General features: G+C 47.7%; 1 protein-coding gene across 5 annotated transcripts in view; it reads right to left on the bottom strand.

Annotated features, from left to right (window-relative positions):
• Positions 1-15478, bottom strand: part of FGGY (FGGY carbohydrate kinase domain containing) — a 511589-nt gene that overhangs the window by 91055 nt on the left and 405056 nt on the right. For 4 of the 5 annotated variants that reach the window (XM_062193368.1, XM_062193367.1, XM_062193366.1 and 1 more), the window contains exons 13-14: positions 8927-9047; positions 2710-2804 (exon numbers count right to left, since the gene is read on the bottom strand). In XM_062193368.1, coding sequence (XP_062049352.1) covers positions 2710-2804; positions 8927-9047 — 216 coding nt within the window. The remainder of the gene's footprint in view (positions 1-2709; positions 2805-8926; positions 9048-15478) is intronic. The other variant, XM_062193370.1, reaches the window with a different exon arrangement.

The following is a 15478-nucleotide window of genomic DNA, read 5'->3' as shown; positions in this document are numbered from 1 at the left end:
CCTTTTGCCGTTGGTTCACCCTCCAATGGCCGCTGCGGTAGTGCGCTGCGGCCGGCGCACCGTGCTGTTCCGATGGCAGGAGCCAGGTGCTTCTCCTGGTCTCCCATGGGGTGCAGGGCCCAAGCACTTGGGCCATCCTCCACTGCACTCCCTGGCCACAGCAGAGAGCTGGCCTGGAAGAGGGGCAACCGGGACAGGATCGGTGCCCCGACCGGGACTAGAACCCGCTGTGGCGCCGGCACACTAGGCGGAGGATTAGCCTGTTGAGCCACGGCGCCGGCCTAGATTAGCTTTCTATACAGGAGACCAACTCTATACTAAGTAAAGAGCTCAACAATTTGCATGGTAAAAAAAACAAAACAAAACAAAAAAATACTGTCCCTCAACAGTCAAGACAAGGGCTGTTCAAAATCATTGCATCTTGAAATTCATTTCATTTTTTAAATAAATTTAATTAACTTCAATGAAGCACCCAAGAATGATACATCTTTTGGGAGCACTTAGATATAGTTTTAATACAACTCTTTGAGGAAAGAGGTCTTGCATAGGAAGTTAGTGCACAGTGACTCTCAGACAAGGGGACTTAATTCTCATGACCACATCTATCTCTAACTACCTCCCCTCCCCAAGTCTCATCTCCAAAAGTATTTGAAGATGTCACATTGGGAATTAAGGTTTTCATATATGAATTTTGGGAGACCACAAACAGCCTGTAACATGAGGTAACGGCTTTGTTCTAGCTGTTATAATTTGTCCCAGTAAGAGCAAAACATTTCTAGTTGTGAGAACATCTTTGTAAGCTGATACAATGAAATAATGTTTAAAAAATCCCCGACATTTCAATGATAAGTAAAAATCTCAAAGTGATGTTTCTGAGAAAGGACCAGAAAATCCAAAAAAAAAAAAAAAAAAAAAAGCAGAGAATTCAACTCTATGGTCTTTGTTTAACAACTTCAGTTAAAAGTCCATAAGTATTCCTAAGTGGAGCTAGTTATCTGGAGGATATATTTCACAGTATCAAAGCCAGAAGTTTGAGTAGTGTGCACTGTACCACTTCCCAAAATGTAGAGCAAATAGCAGAGGGTACCTCTGATCATCTCTAAGAGTTCCCCTTATGTTTTCTCAGCTTTCTGGATCTCTGTTGCCCAGGAGTTGTGACATGTATTAGGAAGATATGGTGCCTGGGGGCCGAAATAAATGGTACTCTTTTTTTTTTTTTTTTTTTTTGACAGGTAGAGTGGACAGTGAGAGAGACAGAGAGAAAGGTCTTCCATAGCCATTGGTTCACCTTCCAATGCGCACTGCGGCCGGCGCACCACGCTGATCTGAAGGCAGAAGCCAGGTGCTTCTCCTGGTCTCCCATGCGGGTGCAGGGCCCAAGCACTTGGGCCATCCTCCACTGCAGTCCCAGGCCATAGCAGAGAGCTGGCCTGGAAGAGGGGCAACCAGGACAGAATCCGGAGCCCTGACTGGGACTAGAACCCGGTGTGCCGGTGCCACAAGGCGGAGGATTAGCCTGTTGAGCAGCGACGCTGGCTATAAATGGTACTCTAATTTCTGAGCTAGTGCTGGAAGACCCAGTCATTAGTCCTAACCTGGAGACCCTGGGCAGGTCATTTATGCAGTCGAATTCTCAGCTGAACAAATAGTTCTTGGGTGCTCAGGTGAGATTTGGGAGCTGGACTTCTAGTTCTGGCATTTCCTAGCCATTTCACCTGAGGGCAAGTTGTTGAACTTTTTTATGCCTAAGGCTCCTCACTTATAAAATGTGGAGCCCTGGCAGGAAGTACCTGGACATGCCCCGCCCACAGAGAGAACTGACAGCACTGATCATTACAGGTAAATGGAGGTCCAGAGCAGAGTGGGTAGATCCCTGACATGTAAGCGAGGATTTGAGTTCGTAGGTAGTCAACCAGGATTGGAGCCCAGGCTGCTAACTACAGGGCCTGGGCTCTCAGCCTCTGCACTGCACTCAGCTTTTACTTTTTGGTATTATTTTAGCACTCAAAGTCTTTCCACAAAGGCCCATGAGTACAATGTCTTCTGCAATTTGGTAGTTGGAAAAGCTTTGTCTTTCCATAGAAACTAGTATTTTTTTTCTTTTTGAAAGAATTATGCAACTTATCATGCATTATTAATTTTTTTTTTTTTTTTTGGTCTCAGCTGCCAGGACATTCAGAGCCAAATTATATGCTCAATCATAGCCACCAAATTATTTCTTCTTCCTTTATCTTTCTTCCTTATTTTCTTTATTTTATTTTACTTTATTCTATTTTATTTTATTATTTGTTTTCACTTGGCTCTCTTGTTGCTAGGAGCCTGAAAGATCTTTGGAAAGTGATGGAGTTGAAACAAGCAAATGTAAATATGAAGGATATATGAAATACCTAAATTGAAGCCTTACCTGTTTCACTCATGCAAAGAAAACTGGGAAAGGGAAAATTTAAAAGAAACCATTTAAGAGCTACTTTCAAGGAGAAAAACAAGAAAACCAGCAGAAAAACAGAACAACCAGCATTCACAGAGGCCAAGTCAAATGAAAACTGCAATAAATGTGTCTGAGGCTAGAAGCGTTTGTGCTTCCCTGGCTGGAACCTATCATTTCTTAATTATATCCTGTGTGTGTTTTGCAAGATGTGAGCTGCTGTCGAGAGGAAGGATGGTCTCAGACAGGGGAGGGGCCCTGTCCACCCCTCAGTCCTCACGTACCTGTACAGAAGTGAAATCCCCCGAGGCACACGCACCCAGAATAGCAGCACCCACAAGAACAGACTCCACCTCTTGTGACAGGACCACAGGCATGCCTGCGCAGGACAAGGCCACACCTCGGTTAGGGAGCAGGGCCCAGGAAAGCATGGGGAGCCAGAAAACAATCCCAGTGGCAAAAACACCTGACGTCAATGCAGCAGCAGCTGCCCCCTCCCCAGCCCTTGTAGTTCCCTGATCCTTGGATTACCTAGTTCTAAAGGCCTTTGTTGCCTTGCCTGCTGGTACAGTAGTCAAGAGCCCCAATAAGTCAGCCCACAGGTATCAGCTCATGAGACCTCAGTGTCCATGTATCCAGGCTCTTGCTAGCTGCTACCTAAAGTCTGGTCCCAGTTCAGTTCAGCAATCTCCTGTCGTGTGCTTTGCTGTGTCCAGGAATACAGAGATAAACCAGACTGTGTCCTGCTGTTCAGGTCCCAGAGGAGAGATGGATGAAAGAGATGAAGGCCATGTAGGGAGTTGGTTCTCTGACGTGGACCAAGGGAAGGGAAGCGGCAAGAGGCTGGGAGTCTTCAGCTTCCTGCAGCCTCTCTGGGAGCGTCAGCCAGAGTCCCTACCATGACCCTTGTCTGGCACCACTTCCACTCCCGGTCTTCTCCTCCTCTCCAGCCCACATTGCCCTGGCCTGCTTGCTACTTCCCGAGTATGCCTCAGGGCCCTTGCCTCTGCCACTTCCTTCTTGGACTACCCCCTCCCAGATGCCCACATGGTAACTGCCTCTCCCTCCTTTGGGACTTCGTGCAAACATCCCTGACCATCAGATTTAAAGTGACCACTTACTTTGTGCACTCCTTATCCCCTTCCCTGTCTCCTCCTCTCCTTTCATCACTGCATGTTGCTTACTTATCCAGTTTAGTGTCTCCCCTGCTACAAGCCAACTTCCCTGAGGGCCAGGTCTTTGCTTTGTCCACTGCTGTATATATATATATATATATATATATATATATATATATATATATATAATTAAATGATGAAGGAGCAAATTTCTGGGGCAGTGGTCACAGCCTTCAGGGAAGACACGGCTTAACCCCACGTTTGCAGGGCAAGCAAGTATATATGGAGCTGCTTGATAATCAGGAGATGGCAGCAAACTCCACTGAGGTGGAAAACCTCCCTCTGCTTAAGGCCCACCAGTGACTTTTCCAGAGATCAGATTTCTTTTCCTGTCTTGTCTGGGAAGACTTCCCCTTGGAATACATCTTCTTCCCTCAGGGTTGGGTCAGCTGCTCCAGGCACCCAGGACAAAGAGGGCAGGAAACAGAATTCCCACATGCATCCCGGAGCACTTGGGGATACCAGCCGCCTGCTGCAGGCCAGGGCTCAGATTCAGTGGGAACAGCATCAGGTGGGGTGGGGGCTCTGGACGAAGCTCAGCCTGCGCTTGTTTCTGAGCTCCACTAGCCTTGCATGCTCAGTACGTCACTTAAACTCTTGCGGCTCTGTTCTCCCATGTGTCAAGTGGGGGTGAGGCTGGGGCTGCATAGGTGTGTCGTGAGGCTCGATGTGAGGGCACATCTGTGGTGCTTAGCACTGGTGCTGGATTTGCTAATTCCTGGAGAAGTGGCGGCTGCTGCTGGCAGAATTCATGCTGTTGTTGAGCACAGAGGCTGCCCATGCACCTCACCTGGAGCTTGAAGCTGGCCAGGTTGGGGAGGGATGGGGCAGGTTCTCATTAACCACAGGGAGGCATGGAGAGATCCCAGGCCACACGAAGGGGCTGTGTCCTACAATCAAGAGAGGGCACTGCCAGCCTTGCAGAAGCCCAGGGCTGGTGCAGTTGGGCATGGGACTGTGGTCCCACAGACTTGCTGTGGGCTTGGGAATGTTAGAGGACAGCACCTCCTGCCACTATGCACCTCCTACCTTTCCTATCCCGCTGAGGCTTCCCACATTCTGAGCAGGGAGGGAAGAGGCACAGTCTCCACTCCTTGAGAACTGGAGCCCACAGGGAGCCTGGCAGATCCCCCAGCAGGTCTTAGGTTGCAGCTGAAGTGCTCTGGCAGCCACACTGCCAGCGTTTGAATTCTGGCTGCTCCCTGACTTAGCGGGGCACTCTTAGGCAAGTTACCTAACACCCTTGTGCCTCAGTTTTCTCATCTGCACAATAGGGTTACAATTCCTCTGACCTCGTAGGGTCGCTGTGAGGACTAAAAGTGCTATTACGGGTAGAGTGCTCAAAAGGGTGCCTGGCTTAGAGGAAGCACGAAGTTAGCAGTAGTTGTGCTTCTCAGAGTTCGCTTGCTCCTTGAAGTCTGTTCTCATCTCTTACTGCTGTGCATAGAACCAACTCACTGCTTCCCCTGTCTCCTGGAACAATGCCACCCCCCAGCTGCTCTGAGTCCTGGGGGACTGGCCTGTGTGCCCCACATCCTCGGCCCCTTACCCTCTGCTACATCCTTGACCAAGCTCCTGCTCAGCTGCCCTCTTCACGCAGCCTGCAAACTGGACGGCCTCTTGCCCTCAGCCCTACAAGCCTAGGGGTGAAAACACAGTGGCCCCAGGGCCATCCCTGGTCGGCTGAGCTTCTCTACACTCTGCTCTCACCCCTGAAAATGGACCCTTTATTTGACTTTTCTCCACGTACCGCAGTCTGTGTGTGTACCTGTTCCCTGCCTGGCTGTGAAGCTACACCCCTGCCCTCTGGTCCCCTCTCTGTGCTCCAGGTCCCCGGTCCTGTGTTTTAATGGTGACTCTCTCAGCAGGACATTTCATCCCCATGCCAACCTCAGTGCTTGGCACGCTGGAGTGCTCAGAGAATGCTTTTGAGTGAATACATGAAGACACAAATGACTAAAATAATTCAGACAAGAGGGAGAACCCTGGCTGCAACTGGCAGAGCCAAAAGACAACATTTAGAAGGAACATTTAGTCCCGCGTCAGCAGGGGGAAACCTACAATTACCCGGCACACACCAAGTACGTCTGGAAACCACAGTTAACTAAATGGCCAGGGTACGAGGAGGTTCTTCCTCCTCATGTGGACGCCGTTTTCTGAGTGAGAAAAGCCCCACTCTTCCTGCTGGCGTGGAGCAGACTGCTCTCGACGTGGCAAAGGTTCACTCACCGAACAGTAAACCGCCTTTTCCCTAAACACAGGAGTGGGGCAAAGGGCTGGGTGTTCACAGGAGGTGCAGGAGGGAGATGGCCACATTTCTGCCTTCCAGGAGGGGGACCTGAGGCTCAGAGAGGTAAAGCAACTTGCCCAAAGTCCCAGGGCCCGGCTCGTGCCTCACCGGCTCTTCTACGCTATCTCCAAAGAGCCTTCCAGGTTCTGTTGTTCAGTTTCTGAGCATCGCAGACTGCAGCTATGGTCCTCTCTGAAACTTTCTTTGGAGGAAAACCAGAGCCATTACAGAGTTGAAGAGCCCCAAAGGCACCAGGGCTCCACCAGCTGCCTGCGCCCCTGCGTGCCTGCTGCCTGCCTTCAGAGGGGCACATGCTAATGTGTTCTTTTCTCTGAGTGCCTGCTGGGGGAGAGGAAGAGGGCCGGCTTGGCCTGGAATGTGAGCTATTTTATCTGATGCATTAATGAGTTTTGCAGGACCCGGAGCATTTAAAGGCAGATGCACTTTGCCATCACTCATTGGTCACAGGCTTGCAAAGGCTGAGGAATTCCAGGCCTAAGAAAAGGTCTCTTTGTCTGGAACTGGAGCTGGTCCTTCCTTAGATACAAAGGATCCAGTTTCCATCCGAATCCAAACAACGATTTACAGCTTTTTCACTGAGAGCCTGGAGAGGCACAGTTCCCAAAGCAGAAGTCTCTGAGAAGGGGCTGCACCACTGCCTCTGAGGCAGCGCAGGGACACAAGGCCTGGAAGGTGCCCCATTTGCAAAGGTTGAGCGAGTCAAGGCGGGGTCCGTGCCTCCAGTGGCTCCCCGCCCTTGTGCTCTCAGGGGCCCTGGTCTCCCTACTCCATGCATCATGTGCTATCCTAAGCTCCCCTCCTGCATCCAGGAGGGAAGGCTTCCTGGCTCTAAGAAGGCCAAGTCTGCACCTTATCTGAGCCAGGCAGTTGACTTTTAGAGAAAACGCACTTGTGGTTTTCTCCTGGGGAAATGATTAGGTAATCTGGGCTCCTTTTTATTGTCTTTCTGCTTTGGGCTCCAGAATGGCCACTGACTCCCATCAGTTTTGGCCATTCCAGGAAAGAGGGGCCATTAGCAAACGGCTACCCACTGGCAGAGAGCCAGGAACGCGGCCTCAGCAGCAGAGTCCTCGCTGGCTGGTTGACCTCGGAATGCCTCTGATCCTCAGATCCTCAGGTTACTGTGAGACGCGGAGACCCATGTCTGCTGTCTCATTTTGGGGGCAGGTGAGGATGCAATATATACAGGGTGGCCCTAATGACACATGGTAGGCACTTGGTTCATGGTAGCAACTCCTGCGCTTCACATCCTTACTGATCTACTGTGTGGTTTTCTATATTGCCCTCTGACTGGCGCCTTCATCAACTTACTATTACTTTTATCCCACAATGTGCAGGAATCAGTTATGCCCATCTGGTGAGACAAAGCATGTGTCTATAGAAATGTGCGTGGCCTGGAAGGCCTAGGGAAAGACGGTGAGGCAACAGAGGAGCCAAGACTTTGACCTATCTGTATCAGCGGTAAGGGGCCAGGGTGGAGGCCAGGGTAAGGTGGGCTCATATCAGGTTGGTGCTGGGGCTATAAGCAAGGTCCCATCCTCCCCCATTGACTTCCCCCTGACCTATCCTGGTATCTGGCTACTAAGGGATGGACCCTGGGAGGGAGTGCCAGGTCCCAGGAAACTCTGGGGTGGGGAAGGAGCAAGAGGGGTTAGGGAAGCAGCAGACAGGAGTCCAGGCCAGAATCTCCAGCACAGTGAGCCTCCTTGCCCATGAGGCCCCTACCCTGGGGCCCAGGGAGTTCTCCTAGGATTCTGTTCTGCCTAGTCCCCCCTATCACAAAGGGTTGAGCCCACTGTTCTGGATTTCCTCCACTGTATTATGATCTCTGGTTCTGATGAGCGAAGAAGGAGTCACAGAATCTTGGGGTTCAGATTCTCAGTTGGTAAGGGCAAGAATTTAGCCTAGCAGTTATGAGGCTCATTAAGGCACCTGCATCCCATATCTGCGTACCAAGGTTCAACACCTGGCTCTGGTTCCTGAGTCCAGCTTTCTGTTCCTGCACACCATAGAGACACTAGTGGTAGACACTAGTGATAGATGCTAGTGATAATTGGGTTCCTGCTACCAATGTGAAAGACCTGGATTAAGTTGCTGTTGCAGGCATTTGGGGAGTGAAACAAAGAACAGGACAGCTGTCCTCCCACCTCCTCTCAAAAATGAAAAAAAATTTCCAGTCTGCAGCCAGATCCACAGTTCCCATAGCATCTTAGCTCTGTATCTTTCCTCAAGACAGCTTGTCTTCCTTTTTCCTGAGATGTCATAGGTCAAAACTGTGCACCTACTATGTTGCAGTAATATCCTGTACTCTTCTCATTGAGCTATTGTTACATTATATTCATTTCTTTGTTTTATTTATTAGAGGGGGGGGAATCTTCTATTCCCTGGTTTACTCCCCAAATGCCTACAACCACTGGGTCCAGGCCAGGAAGAAGTAGGTAGTCAGGAATTCAATTCAGGTGCCCACATGGTGGGCGGGGAACCCAGTATCTGAACTATAATTTGCTGCCTCCCAGCGTGCATGTTAGCAGGAAGCTGGAACCGGGAACCGGGAGTGGAGCTGGGACTTGAACTCAGGTACTCTGATACAAGATACTGGTATTCCCAATCTGTGTATTAACTGCTGTGCCTAACACCTGCTCTTCTTGTCACACTAGATTTAACACACCTTGCTCAATAGACCTAGAACTTCATAGGGGAAATAACTATGCCCTATTCATCTTTAAATCTTCAGTATAATCCACAATGCCTGGATCAGAAGATGTACTCAAAACTGTTGAGTGAATGCTTGAATTAAGCTCTAGCCCCTGCCATGCTCTTCAGCCACCCTTCTCCCCGTTATTCCACAGTTGGATATACATGGAAGTGACTTTCCCTATCATGAACATAAAGACGGCAGGGTCATCTTAATAACTTGGCACACCACTGATATCCTCCTCCTCTTAATCCTTCCCAGGAATAGGCCACACCCACCAGCTCCCACACTTCAAATGACCTTTTCCTTCCCAGACTTACCAGTGATGTCTGCATGCATTTGCACAAAAAGAGGATTCTTGCTCAGGCCTCCACACAGGAAAAGAGTAGTGATGGAGTGGCCTGCTGCCTCCATGGCCTCTATAATGAAGCGAGTCCCAAACTAAAAGGCAAAAGCAGAAGCAAGCATTAGTCTGGTGGCAAAGTGAATGACAGGAAAGAGGGCATACTTACTAGGTGTTCATGGAGTGCTAGGAGATGCACTGCAAGCCTTGCACACTTGCAGGAGACTCAGACCGACCATGTTGCTCACGACCACACTGTTCACTAAACCAAAAGTGGGGTTCTAGCCTGGGCCCTCCTGACCCCCAAACCCTCTTAATCACTACACCATTGGTTTCTCTTAGTGTTTTTACAGCCATGAAGAAACAGTTGACAGCATTAACACAGTTAAGGTTAACACGGTTCATTCCTTTGTGGCTCAGGCATTCTGTTAAGTACTGGGAAGGGAGTGACTGCAGCACAGTTCTGAAATACAGAGTCAGTGGTACTGATATCGGAATATGGGGTGCCATATTGTTAGGTAGGAAGTTAGATGTGAGCTTATGTGTGTATGACAGGCCTAAAGAGAAGACATCTATATCCAGCATACATCTCAAAGTCATCCCGATAATGTTTCAGGGGCAGCCCGGCCTTCGCATCCTGCCCTGCCCCCTTCTACCTGATAACCTGCCAGGTGGAGGTCCCCGCCCCTTCTGCCTGACAAATCTTCCACAGTTTTCCAGATGCAGCCCAGTATCTGCATTTCAAACACCCTGCTCGGGATCCCCATTCTCTAGGGAGTCCTGCTCACCCTTCCTCTGGACCCGGGATGGCACCAGCTAGGCTTCCTCCTGTCTGATACCTTCAAGGGAAAACTCAGATAGGAGCGTCTTAATATTTACAGCCATAAAATCCTTTGTTTCAGGAGGAGATGTGTGAAGACAAAGACCCAGCTCCTTAAAAACCCTGGCCTCAATGGGGCTGCACGCTCAGCCCTCTGCCTCTCTGCTGAGCCGCCCGCCTGGCCTGCCCAGGTGTAATCTCTCTACTCAACCATGTAACCTTGCTCCTTCCCCACCCCAGTCCGAGCGACTGGGCACTCTCAGGTCCTGTCTGGAGAGGTGCCCATCCGTTCTTGTGGATGTCCCTACCCTAATAAACTTTGCTACTTTTTACTTTCCACTACTCTGTCTCACGCCTGAATTCTTTCTTGCGCGAAGACAAGAACCCCGCCATTTCTCCGGTAACAATATGATATCACTGCGTGCTTATTAATAAATTCCCAATAGTAATAAGCCTGTGTGGGTTCTTGCCCAATATTCAGAGAAGAATTCTGAATACCAGCATAAATGAATGAGGCAATATGATACATTTTAAGCTATTTATTCAGTGGGAGAAATGCATAGGAGAGTGAAGGCCCTATCTAAGAGAGGGAAATCTGGATTCATACTGAGTACCAGAAGCCAGCCACGTGGAGGAGTATGCAGGCCAGAAAGCATGGAGCGGGTGGCCCAAAGGCCATGAGCCCTGGAGGTGCAGGGCAACAGGGGCTCACAATGGCAAAAGGCCGAAGAAAAGGGTTGGGCCTACCATGTCCCAGGCCTTTAATCCACTTCCAAAAGGGTTCCAAAAAGGTTAATTAGTCTGATTGGCCGGTGGACACACAAGGGTGGCCAGGTAGGGGCATGAGGTCACTCAGGGGCATGGTGAAGGCGTGGTCTTCCAGCTCACAAACCTGATCAATTTTATCCTTTATGCCTGCCTTCATCAGTACCTCAGTCAATCTCACCTCACTAAAGGATAACTGAAGATTTTGTCCTTAGAAAAGGTCTCTTCCGTCCCTCAATAAAATTTGGAAGCAGAAACTGGAGAAGAGGGTTCTAATTATACATAAGAGGAGAGACATAAGCCTTCAGGTTGGGAAGGGGCCAAGAGGACCCTTGTTTTCACTTTTATCACTTGAAACCAGGATGTAGCTCCTAATAAGGAAGCCGATGGAGTCAGAACTCATTCCCAGTCAGTCTTCAAGCTCTGCAGTCACCCTTCTAGAGGATGTGGAAATCACACAGGCTGGCTGGCTCAGGGCTCTGCTGTAGTTTCATTCCAGCCTGGTGTCTGGCCGTTCTTGTCTTGTCTCCTCCTAAAGGTCATTATCCTCATCCCTGTCTTGCTAGGTTTATTTAGTAGAAACAATTGCTATGTGAGAATAGGACGGTCATTCAGGGGAGTCTTAATATACAATTTTTTAGTTTTGGCGGGGCTATTCAAATAGCTGGAAATCCTGGCCGGCACCGCGGCTCAATAGGCTAATCCTCCGCCTGCAGCGCCGGCACACCGGGTTCTAGTGCTGGTCGGGGTGCTGGATTCTGTCCCAGTTGCTCCTCCTCCAGTCCAGCTCTCTGCTGTGGCCCGGGAAGCAGTGGAGGATGGCCCAAGTCCTTGGGCCCTGCACCTGCATGGGAGACCAGGAGAAGCACCTGGCTCCTGGCTTCGGATCAGTGCGGTGCACCGGCCGCAGTAGCCATTGTGGGGTGAACCAACGGAAAAGGAAGAACTTTGTCTCTTTCTCTCACTGTCTACTCTGCCTGTCAAAAAAAAAAAAATAGCTGGAAATCCTAATTTATTTGAAAGTTGAAAAAACTAACTAAAAATTCTAAACTCATAAATCATTTGGGGTAAGGATTAAAAGCAAAAATATGAACTGAGCCAGCCACAAGCTGATGTCTGAGAAAGTGACTCTGGGGAGAAGTGAGGTAGAGGACATTTGGGTGGACAGAGGATCCTTGAGATGTTCAGAGACTGAGCAATTCTGGAAGACGTCCCAGTCCTAGGTGTGGACATGGGAGTGGATTGCTTAGGTAGAGGGAGGAGAAGGCCAGAATTGAAAAGAAAGACAGGGTCTGTGAGGCCAGCATGTCTGTGTGGTTGGTGTGGACACCAAGAAGAAGGTGGGGATGGGTTGAATAGAGGACGTGAGCCAGTAGTACAGCTTTCTGTGAAAGTGTGATGTGTTGCTGGGAAGGTGGTATCCAAGTGCATAGAGAGAAGACAAAATAGTTTAGCCTGTGGGCAAAAGTGACCATAAATTTGGTCAGGGTTAAGAATAGGGTTTGGGAGTTCAGAATGCCCAGAGTTGGGACAGGGGGGTGGAGATAAGACAAGGGAAGCCTCCTTTGGCAGGCTGACCAGAGAGCTGACAGCCCCTGTGCAGGGAGATGCCTCTGGGGGAGACAGTGGTCACAGGGCGATCTGGAGATGATTGGGTGTGAAATTCCAGTTGGTTTGCAATAAAGGATGAAGGCCAGGGGCAGGTGAGGAGCAAAGGGCACAGCAGTCCCAGCCCAGAGGGCTTAGGGTTTGATGAAGCCATTCCTGAATCTGGTAAAAATACAGGGGAGGTGAAACATGGGCCTCCAGAGATAATCCACAGATGCAGTGTGTTTAAAAAAATTAAAACATGTTGTACTGTATAAAGCCAGATCCTGCTTACTGACTGTGGCTGATTGCCCCCAGATGTTCTTTCTTAAGTTTTTTGGGGGTCATGAACCCCCTTGAGAATACGATAAAACCTGTTGATCTGACCAGAAAGAAAAGTCACATACAAAATAGAATTACAAATAACTTCACAAAGCCATCAGATGCCCTTCTGTCAGCCAAGAATCACTTGATGCCCATGGATTCCAAGCAGTCCTAGTCTACTCTAGAGACACGGGCCTGTAATCACTAAGATCATGATCACTAAGATCTTGAGTACTGAATTCAAAAACTTAACATGATATTCAGGCATTTCACCAATTTTTTTGTACCCAGTCTTTCTAAGATACAATTCACATTTTTGAATGGGAATAACCATAATATGTTCATTCAGTAGAAAAGTCTATAGATGATCAGAAATAATATGAGGTGATATGTTAAAAAATTAAAAATATGGTCTTCAGTTTGGTGAAATACAGAAATATCTACTTTGCAAGGTTGTTGCCAAAGGCAGTCTATGTCTAATTCACAGAGGAGTGTACAGCACGTACAAATGAGCCATTTTGGTTATTTGTTCTATGCCAGACACTCTGCTGTGAACATTAATGCCATCTCTTACCTCATCACAAACTCAAAACCTGCATATTATTATCCCTACTTAGGAGTTATATCATTTACCTAAGGTAATGCAGTCCCTATGGGAGGGAGGGTTACTGCCTCCTAATATGCATGGAAATGCCATGTAAAACTGATATTTTCAAAACCCAGGACCTGGGGCCATGTGATCAGCAGGCCTGAAACTAGGATATAATACAAAGCACATTTCCTGGGAAAAGCCAAGGAAGGATCCAAACAAGGAGCATTCCCTCTTAGGGGCTGTGACTGTGTCTCTCCAGTGTGTGACGCTGCGGGCCTGGTGGTTCTTTACAGGGCATTCCCTTCTGGTGCCCCAGGCTCCACTCTTTGTAGCATTCCACCCTCCTGAAATGCCCCACCAAAGGGCTTTGTGCAAAAATGATTTTGTGTTCACCTTTCTGGAAAAAATGTTTTCACACAGAAATTTAAATAAAGATTAGGCTATTCCTCTGAGAATGTACAGAACCAAATGCAAATCAAGAGACTTCAAATGCAAATAGTACTTTACAAGGGCCCATTCTGCAAAGCAAACTGCAGATGAACAGGCTATGGATAAACTGAGTGGCTGACAGGTCTTTCAATTAAGTATGATGAAGAAAGAACTTTACTCCATGGAAGGTTCTGAACAGTCCTGAGTTAACTTCATTACAGTCTCTCTTTGGTTTCATTCCATTCCTACAACAAACTAACAGCAAATATTACCATAGAGAGGAATTTGCTTCACTTTAATTTGTCGACAACAAATATGTGCTAGAGTAGTGACAGGGCCAATGTAAAAAGTAAAAAAAATAAATAAATTTCCAAGTTGAACATTATGGAAAAATATCTATTATCAGAATGCTGCATTAAAATACTTATTTTGGACTAAAACATTGCACACTCAGATATTTCTGTGAAATAGACAAGCCCTTACAATTCAACTGACTCTGTAATACTGAAAAGTCTGTCTTGAAAATGTGGCACAGAGGGTTAACACCCTGGCCTGAGGCACTGGCATCCCATATGGGAGCCAGTTAGAGACCCAGTTGCTCCACTTCCAATTCAGCACTCTGCTACGGCCTGGGAAAGCAGTAGAAGTTGGCCCAAGTCCTTGGGCCCCTGCACCTGAGAGGAGTGGGAGACCTGAGAAGAAACTCCTGGCTCCTGGCTTCTAATTGGCACAGCTCTGGATGTTGCAGCCATCTGGGGAGTGAACCAGCGGATGCAAGACCTCTTTCTCTGCCTCTCCTTTCTCTGTGTAGCTCTGACTTTCAAATAAATAACTAAATCTTTAAAAAAAAAAAAAAAGAAAGAAAATGCCTTCCCTTCATGGTATCATAAATATTATTAAGATAATAGAATAAATATGATAGCCTTTAATTTATGTATGGCCTATTGCATGCAAGATTGATTTTCCCAACGTATGGGGCTTGGGACAATAGAGCTGCCTTTCTCCACTCTCTCACCTGCATTATACACTCCTGGACTTCCGCTGAAGTGCTCTTACCAGGAAAGGAAAGTGCGAGTCAAACCAGGAGAAATTAATGAATTTCCTAATATGTGTTAAGCAAAATCTGCTTTGAGGATGGCTGAAGGTTATTTCATCGTTTTGGCTTTTATGAATACATCAAAGAAAAATGCAGCATGGTCAAGTGGAAAAGAAACAGAGCCTCAGACTGAGACCAGTAGAGGTTCAATTCCAAGTTCTGCACATGAACTGTCTGACCTTGACAAAAATGCTCTGCCCTCCATATGTAAAATGAGGATAATCTCATCTACTGACAGGCTTACTGTTCTAAACAACACAGAAGTGAAGCACTCTGCAGCCTGGCACAGACACAGTGTCCCATGAAAAGATATGGTCATTACTATCATGTGATGCTGCTCCTTGGCTCATCCTGTTTGGCCTTGTCCTTCATGCCCAACTCTTGGGATGTCTTCAGAAGGGTGAATGTCACAAAGCTCTGGTTTTCCAGGATTATCCACTTCAGTGCAAGGGACTCATTCCACTATATGACTTTCATACATTAACATTAATTAATCATAAAATTCCTAGTTTTATAGAAAGCCATGTGTTCAACTCTACCACACTCTATGTGGCCATGAGAACTGAGGCTTTGTTTTCCTTTTTTTTTTTTTTTAAAAAAAAAAGATTTATTTATTTGAAAGGCAGAGTGACAGACACAGAGAGACAGAGAGATTTTTCATCGCTAGTTCACTTTCCAAATACCCACAACAGCTGGGGCTAGGCCAGGCTGAAGCCAGGAGCCAGGAATTCCATCTGAGATCTGGATCTCTCACATAGGTGGCAGGAACCCAAGTACTTGGGTCATTATTCACTGCCTTCCAGGTGCAATAGCAGGAAACTGGATTAGAAGTGGAGGAGCCACAATAAACATTAATGTGCAGATGGCTTTTTTGTTTGCCAAATCAATTAATTTCCTTTGGGTAAATTCCAAGGAG

The sequence above is a fragment of the Lepus europaeus genome, chromosome 5, assembly GCF_033115175.1.
Source record: "Lepus europaeus isolate LE1 chromosome 5, mLepTim1.pri, whole genome shotgun sequence".
NCBI lineage: Eukaryota > Metazoa > Chordata > Mammalia > Lagomorpha > Leporidae > Lepus > Lepus europaeus.
The sequence above is the reverse complement of the archived record's forward strand: the minus strand, read 5'-3'. Positions and strand labels throughout refer to the sequence as shown.